Source organism: Sus scrofa, chromosome 5, assembly GCF_054392235.1.
Source record: "Sus scrofa isolate SSC_HxYL_T2T_F1_AM1 chromosome 5, Sscrofa_HxYL_maternal_Yorkshire_Landrace_v2.0, whole genome shotgun sequence".
NCBI lineage: Eukaryota > Metazoa > Chordata > Mammalia > Artiodactyla > Suidae > Sus > Sus scrofa.
In genome coordinates this window covers 20268637-20276186 of record NC_139387.1, presented here as the reverse complement: position 1 = coordinate 20276186, position 7550 = coordinate 20268637, and the positions used below count along the sequence as shown (strand labels likewise).

Below are 7550 nucleotides of genomic sequence, written 5' to 3'. Positions count from 1 at the left end.
GCCTGGCTTTGCTAAACCCCCACAGGGGCCCGCCTGGGGCCAAAGAGCAAGGGAAAAGTTCAAGTGCTGCAGAAATTGCTGAATGAGGAGGGGCTGCGGTGTGGAGGGGGAATAGACCTGCCCCTGCAGAGAGCAAAGTGGAATCAGTGGGGGCTGGGGATGTCCTACATTCTTGGTTTCTGGAGCTTGGGGCTCAGGGAGTCTTTCCAGCCCAAATCTTGCGGGGGAATCTGCCCAGCCAGCTCTGAATTACTGTGCCTGTTCCCAAAAAGGACACTTTGCAGTAAAGGAGAGCAGTTCATTCTCCCCTCAGGCACATAGCTGAGCTCTCAGGCCATGCTTGGCTTTCCAAGGACGGAAATAGCCTCAGCAACCTGTCAACTAAAGGAGTGAGAGAAGGAGATCCCTGGTAGTGGGGGTCTCACTCTGCCCGCCGTTCTTGGGCGGTGTACACCGTGCTGGGAGGCTTGATGACATCCACGGTCCTGTGAGGATCCCTGGGACACTGGGCAAGTGCCCCCTGGCTTCCTGGCACCCTCTGGGCTACTCACAGCCCTGGGCCCCTATGATGAAGAGAGAATTGCTGGCAGCCTCTCCAAGTTGCTGCCAAGACGCCAGGGCTGCGAGGCAAGGTTATCCCTACCTGAGCAGAGTCTGCCAGGAAGACTGCCTTTGAGCCCCACACCGCTGCGCAGGTGTGCCGGTGAGCTCACAGCTGCCCCCCAGGCATGCCCAGCCCACTTAATCATTCACAGCTCCACAAACTCTCCCGCCCAGCCCAGGTCTAGAGGATAAAAGGGGGGCTTGTGGCTTCTGGGTGGCAGAGCCGCCTTCTGCGCGTCCCGCCAAGCTCTTTTTCTTCAGCACCTCCAGACCACTAGCGCCTGGTACTCTTGCTCCACCAGGAACAAGCCATCATGTCTCGCCAATCGAGTGTGTCCTTACGCACCGGGGGCAGCCGTAGCTTCAGCGCCGCCTCTGCCATCACCCCGTCTGTCTCTCGCACCAGTTTCACCACTGTGTCTCGGTCTGGGGGTGGCGGTGGCGGCTTTGGCAGGGTCAGCCTTGGGGGTGCTTGTGGAGTTGGAGGCTATGGCAGCCGGAGCCTCTACAACCTGGGGGGTTCCAAGAGGATCTCCATCAGCGCTAGCGGTGGTGGCTTCAGGAACCGATTTGGTGCCGGTGCTGGAGGCGGCTATGGTTTTGGAGGTGGAGCCAGCAGCGGATTTGGTTTTGGCGGTGGAGCAGGTGGTGGCTTTGGGCTCGGTGGCGGTGCTGGCTTTGGAGGCGGCGCTGGCTTTGGAGGTGGCTTCGGTGGCCCTGGCTTCCCCGTCTGCCCCCCTGGAGGCATTCAAGAGGTCACCGTCAACCAGAGTCTCCTGACTCCCCTTAACCTGCAAATCGACCCCACCATCCAGCGGGTGAGGACCGAGGAGCGGGAGCAGATCAAGACCCTCAACAACAAGTTCGCCTCCTTCATCGACAAGGTGAGCCACGATTCTCTGTGAAAAACCATCACAAGTGTGGAGTAATTGTCAGAGAAAGCAGGAAGAGGGGAGACTTCCTGACTTTGTGCAAACATCTTCACAGTTTGCTGTTATGGTTTTCTATTTGTTTCTGAGTCCTGAATTTATGGGCCCCCTTCTTAATTAGAATGGCTGCTAAGGGTCCTACTTCTTCCCCTTCAGTGATGACCCCACAAGGGCTCCTTAATCACTGCCGGGCAGAGAGATGAACTCTGGGCTTCATGTAACGGGGCTGGTTGCATAGAAACGTGGATGAGTTCCTGGGGCAGCCGCCTGCCTACCTTCACAGCCACCCCTGCACTGGGCCACTCTCTGCCCAGCTGCCACCTGTGCCCTGGATAAGTGTCCTGTCCCTTCTATAAGAGTGAGGTTTGATGCCTCACTCTGGACCCCCCCTCGGGGGCCCAGGGCCAGGTGCTGCCCCTGGTTTAGGGGGACAGCATGAGATGGGAGGGAAACTGGGAAAATGCTCATCAAAGCAGGAGATACGAGTTTCTCCATCTTCAAACTCTGCCCCCTCCCCCGTCCCCAGGTGCGGTTCCTGGAGCAGCAGAACAAGGTGCTGGACACCAAGTGGACCCTGCTGCAGGAGCAGGGCACCAAGACTGTCAGGCAGAACCTGGAGCCTTTGTTCGAGCAGTACATCAACAACCTCAGGAGACAGCTGGACAGCATCCTGGGGGAGAGAGGCCGCCTGGACTCAGAGCTGAGGAGCATGCAGGACCTGGTGGAGGACTTCAAGAACAAGTGAGCTGGGGTGGAGTGGAGACTGGGGCGGATCTTGGCACGAGATCTACTTTATAACCCAACTACTGTTTATGCCTCCACCATGGGCTGAAAATATATACCTTTCATAGACACCTAAAGTACTAAAAGAAAAAGCCCAGGTTCATTTTTTTAATAATTCAATGTATTTTATGTTATTTACAGTTGTCCAACCATCACCACAACCTCATTTCAGAACATTTCCTTCTTTAGAAAGCTCTAGCCACTAGCTCAGTCCCTCTGCAAGACACTTCACCTCCAGCCAGAATAATAAGCTCAGAGCCCTTGGTGCCACTTGGTGAAAAAAAAAAAAAAGCAGTCATGTAATCCTTGATTCAGGGGACTTTCCTCCCTAATACACTCAAAATACATAGCGTGAGCTTTTTGATGGATTTCCCCAAAGCAGGAACTGATGATGTCACCTAGCTTGGTGGTTCAAATAATTTCTTTAGTCCTTATGAAGCAGCAGCTGGGCTGCTAATTTTCTGTCTTTTTGTTTTGTTTTTTTTGTCAAAGGCTATGGGAGCTGAAAAGAAGCACTAGAGAAATAACTAGATGTGGGTTATATCACTGAGTTCTAGATTAGTTTCTCAGAAAGGCGAAGGCACTAAAGAGGAAATTATCTAAGACCCCACATAACCATGCCACTTGCTACTTGGTAGCTCCTGCCTGTGAACTTGAGGAGAAATAGCATAGTTTTTCTAAAGGAATGCTCTTGAAAAAACTGAACTATAGCAATCCTTGAATGAGTAGCTGGTAGGCAGTTGCAGAGAAAAGAGTACCATGGTGGGTTGCCCAGGGGCTCAAGCTCCCTGTGTCCCTCCCTCTCTGCTTAGAAGATGTGAGAAGCCCCTTTCATTGGGATTGTGGGCCAACAGTTGACTTTACGCAGTAAAGACCCCAGGCTTCATTCTCTGATAAGCACTTCCCATCCCTTTTACCACCAGGTATGAAGATGAAATCAACAAGCGTACCACAGCCGAGAATGAATTTGTGATGCTGAAGAAGGTGCGTGGGTAGCAGAGAAACTGTCGCCTGTGGTTATGCTCGCTTAAGGCACTGTTCATTTAAGTTTGGGTGGAAGTGGGGTACAGTACCAACCATCCCTGTTTCTGTAGGATGTGGACGCCGCCTACATGAACAAGGTGGAGCTGGAAGCCAAGGTCGATGCACTGATGGATGAGATCAACTTCACGAAGATGTTCTTTGAGGCGGTAAGAAATGCCCCCTATTCAGGACCCAGAGAGAGGGTCTCTGGGATGCCACTAGGGATTAGGATCTCCAGAATTAAGTGACTTTCAGTGGCTCCTAGGCTATGAAGATGTCTCTGTCTTCCCTTCTCCTCTAGTACGATTCACCCCTTATTACTCAATAAAGGCTATTTTTTAAAAAGTTAAATTTAAAGTGAAAGACCTCTTCAACAATCATTTTGCAGAGTGAGGTTTAGAGTGAGTAATTAAAGGCCTGAGTACACCTTTCCTGGCCACCTCCCCTTTCTCGAGTACCACCCCCTCTCTGTTTACTCCCAGCCTGGCAGACCACACAGCTAGAGTCTTTTAAAATAAATTATGACCTGAGAAAATTCGAGTCCGAGAGGTTGCATGGTAGGAATTTCTTAAGTTTCACAGTTGTTAAATTAAAAAAAAAAAAAGATTTGGTAGTGATTTGGACCATTTACTAATTTCTCTAAGTTTTTAAAGTTGGGGGCTATTAGTTTTTTCTCAAGTTGACACAGCACCCTGAGTTGGAGATTTGAACAGACCCGACATTGAATAACACACACTCACATGACTGACTTCCGACCTCCCTGCAGGAGCTGTCCCAGATGCAGACACATGTCTCAGACACATCTGTGGTCCTCTCTATGGACAACAACCGCAACCTGGACCTGGACAGCATCATCGCCGAGGTCAAGGCCCAGTACGAGGACATCGCCAACCGCAGCCGCACGGAAGCCGAGTCCTGGTACCAGACCAAGGTGGGTGCTAGGGTGGATGTGCCCTGAGTGAGGGATGGACCAATGTCTAAGCTTCCAGGCCATGACCAAAGGCTGAGGATGGGGCTCCTGAAACCTGTGAGGCCTCCTGAGATGAGTTAGGGGAACATTTGTGAAGGCATCTGCCACACAAATTCAAGAACCACAAAGCGAATATCACTGAGTTCCAGATTAGTTTCTCAGAAAGGCGAAGTCAGTAAAGAGGAAATTATCTAAGACCCCACATAACCATGGCACTTACTACTTGGTAGCTCCTGCCTGTGAACTTGAGAAAGTATTTCTATCTGTTTCCCTTTTCTGGTGGCATCAGTACGAAGAGCTGCAGCAGACAGCTGGCCGGCATGGTGATGATCTCCGCAACACCAAGCATGAGATCTCTGAAATGAACAGGATGATCCAGAGGCTGAGAGCTGAGATCGACAACGTCAAGAAGCAGGTAGGAAAGAAGGCAGGGAAGGGGCCTCAGCTCTGAAAGGGAGACCGATTTTGTTTTGTTTTGCCGTATCTAAACCCACATGCCTGTACATGCACAGAGCTGGAATAAGAGCCAGCATTTCAAAGTTGCACCATCCACAATGACCAGGACAAATATACTGGAATCTCAGAAAGGGACTCCTTTGAGACCAGCTCAGCCTCTAAGCCATCCCCCCCTCCCTTCCTCCCCCTCTAGTGCGCCAACCTGCAGAATGCCATTGCTGATGCTGAGCAGCGTGGGGAGCTGGCCCTCAAGGACGCCAGGAACAAGCTGGCCGAGCTGGAGGATGCCCTGCAGAAGGCCAAGCAGGACATGGCCCGGCTGCTGAGGGAGTACCAGGAGCTCATGAACACCAAGCTGGCCCTGGACGTGGAGATCGCCACCTACAGGAAGCTGCTGGAGGGCGAGGAGTGCAGGTGGGTGACATGGCTGACATTGTGAACCCAGGATGGCTTCACATTTGATAAAGTAGAGTTTCTTCTCCACTACAGGGTGTAAAACACACACATAGCTGGCTGGTGTCTTGTGCACGATGATTAGCCATCATTACTCCAATGGTCCAATCCAATCCAATCCAATCTGATTCCTCAGTATATAGCTGACCTACACAATGTGACTTCAACTCACTTTTCTGGCTCTGTTCCTGCCACTAATAGTCTAGGATGCTGCCTCTCCTTCGAACCACTAAGCAACTCAGCCAATGTCATCCTCATTCTTCAAGTACTTCTTCCTCCAGGAAGCCTTTCCTGATTACTCCAGCTGAGTTACATTCACTTGCCTTCAGATTCCCAAACTATACTCCATTTTTCTTCAATCTTCTGACACTGCCTACCACCTCCTTCCTGTTGGAAATATTTCTGTCCATACCAAGTCTTCTCACAGAATGTAAGCTCCTACAAGGCAAAAACTGGTTCTTACATATTCATAGCTCCCACAACCTCTTACTCATGCTTTCCGTATAGTGGGTGGAGGACAGTGTGAATTATAACCTTCCTTTGATAACCTGTGTCTTGGTCAAGTCCTCTTCCTTGGGAAATTCCTCCAGAGCACTATCTCTTTCTCGAATTTAAGCAGTTTTTCAGGCTCTTTGCTCAGAGAACAAGCTCTAAACCTGACTATGGGAGATAGCCACATAGACTAATGCTGTCTTTGTGGGGGAGTTTTGAACTCTTATTTCATTTTTTCCCCTTTCAGATTGAGTGGAGAAGGTGTTGGACCAGTCAATATCTGTAAGTAACTTTGAACAAACATTAATTATGTTTGACAATATGGGGTATTTGGTGCCAACTCAGAATTCTGCTGTTTCTAGATAGGAGACACTCCCATCCCCTGAATGGTTATTTAATACACTTAGTGAGAAGCAGTGGGTGGAGGGGAAACAATACAGGTTGAGACAGGAAGCAGTGTGGCTCATGTCTTATCTCCTATGGGGTAGGTCCTATACCTTACATGTCTTGGACCCTGTCCCCCTGCCTTGTCCCTGCCCCCATCCCGTAAGGACGTAGCATTATCAGTTGCCTGCTGTGTTCAGCAACTTTGTTAGGACCTTGACTAAATGACTTTGTTCTTCTGGGCCTCATCTGCTACTCTGTAAAAGGGGCCGGGAAGGGGAATCAAATCAATTAGAAGCATAGGATCAACCTCACAGACTGGTCTCACTAAGTTTTCCTTCCTTTCTCTGCAGCGGTCGTCACAAACACCCTCTCCTCTGGCTATGGCGGTGGCAGTGGCTTTGGTGGCGGCCTCGGCGGTGGCCTCGGTGGTGGCCTCGGGGGCGGCCTCGGTGGAGGTCTGGGCGGTGGAATTGGTGGAGGTGGTGGCAGCAGCTACTACTCCAGCAGCAGCAGCGGGGGTGTAGGCCTTGGCGGTGGGCTCAGCGTGGGGGGCGCTGGCTTCAGTTCAAGCAGTGGCCGAAGCCTGGGCTTTGGCAGTGGCGGAGGCAGCAGCTCCAGTGTCAAATTTGTCTCCACCACCTCCTCCTCCCGGAAGAGCTTCAAGAGCTAAGAGCCTCCAGCAAGTCACTGTCTCCCAGCTGCAGCAGCGGCTGGCTATGGCGCTCCCTCTTCTCGGTGGTTGCCCAAGCCAAGTTTTCTCTTTTTTCTGAAGCGTAGTCAATCAAGCCTATTGCAGACCCACGTTCTTTGGTTCCTGGAAGGTGCAGCCCCCACTTTCTAGTCTTCTGTGTCCCGATTCTACGCTCTGCTTCAAATCAGCCTTTGGGTCTCTACAGCCTGCTCTTTGGAGATGAATCCAAAGTTTTCCAGTATCTAAACCATCAAAACAGAGTTCCCGCCCTGATTCCATCTGGTCTGACTACCTCCAGAGTGTGTTCAATAAAATGCTTTTCTATAAGCTGTTGGGCAGAATTGTTTTTTTCAAGATCTACAACCAGCCTAGAGACCCCCTTGTGTCCATCTGTCCAGGTGTGAGTCTTTTGATGATTCACAGGAAGACAGAATGGCCTTGAAGGGAAAGTGGCCATCACGGGTGGTCCAGAGACTCCAGGAGGCCTGACGGGTGGTTGCTAAAACCTCTAGAATGCAGGTGTCTCTGGAGGGCATGATGGGGAGTGTTCCTCATATTACAGTTTGGACAGATTATAGAGCTTTTTGTTGGGGGGGGCATTCAAAGTGGGTCAATTTGCAAGTAACTACATTATGGGCTTAAGCCAAATTTGTAAATGAAGGATATTTGCCGAGAGTTCCTGATGTAGCTCAGCGGGTAAGGAACAAACCCAACTGGTATCCATGAGGACGTGGGGTTTGATCCCTGGCCCTGCTCAGTGGGT

The 7550-nt window shown here is 50.9% G+C and overlaps 1 protein-coding gene across 1 annotated transcript; it reads left to right on the top strand.

Moving 5' to 3' along the window:
- The first annotated feature begins 819 nt into the window (after positions 1-819).
- On the top strand, positions 820-7114 carry KRT5 (keratin 5). The gene is made up of 9 exons (XM_003126173.5): positions 820-1487; positions 2059-2273; positions 3239-3299; positions 3410-3505; positions 4105-4269; positions 4598-4723; positions 4958-5178; positions 5957-5991; positions 6447-7114. The coding sequence occupies exons 1-9, from the start codon at positions 918-920 to the stop codon at positions 6764-6766; spliced, it is 1809 nt and encodes a 602-aa protein (XP_003126221.2). The 5' UTR covers positions 820-917; the 3' UTR covers positions 6767-7114.
- Positions 7115-7550: the final 436 nt, after the last annotated feature.

Bases quoted from the DNA above. Each gene is read 5' to 3' on its own strand.
- KRT5 (XM_003126173.5), top strand. From the start codon at position 918: ATGTCTCGCCAATCGAGTGTGTCCTTACGCACCGGGGGCAGCCGTAGC. The intron at 3,300-3,409 runs GTGCGTGGGTAG...CTGTTTCTGTAG, and splicing joins AATTTGTGATGCTGAAGAAG to GATGTGGACGCCGCCTACAT. The intron at 5,179-5,956 runs GTGGGTGACATG...TTCCCCTTTCAG, and splicing joins CTGGAGGGCGAGGAGTGCAG to ATTGAGTGGAGAAGGTGTTG.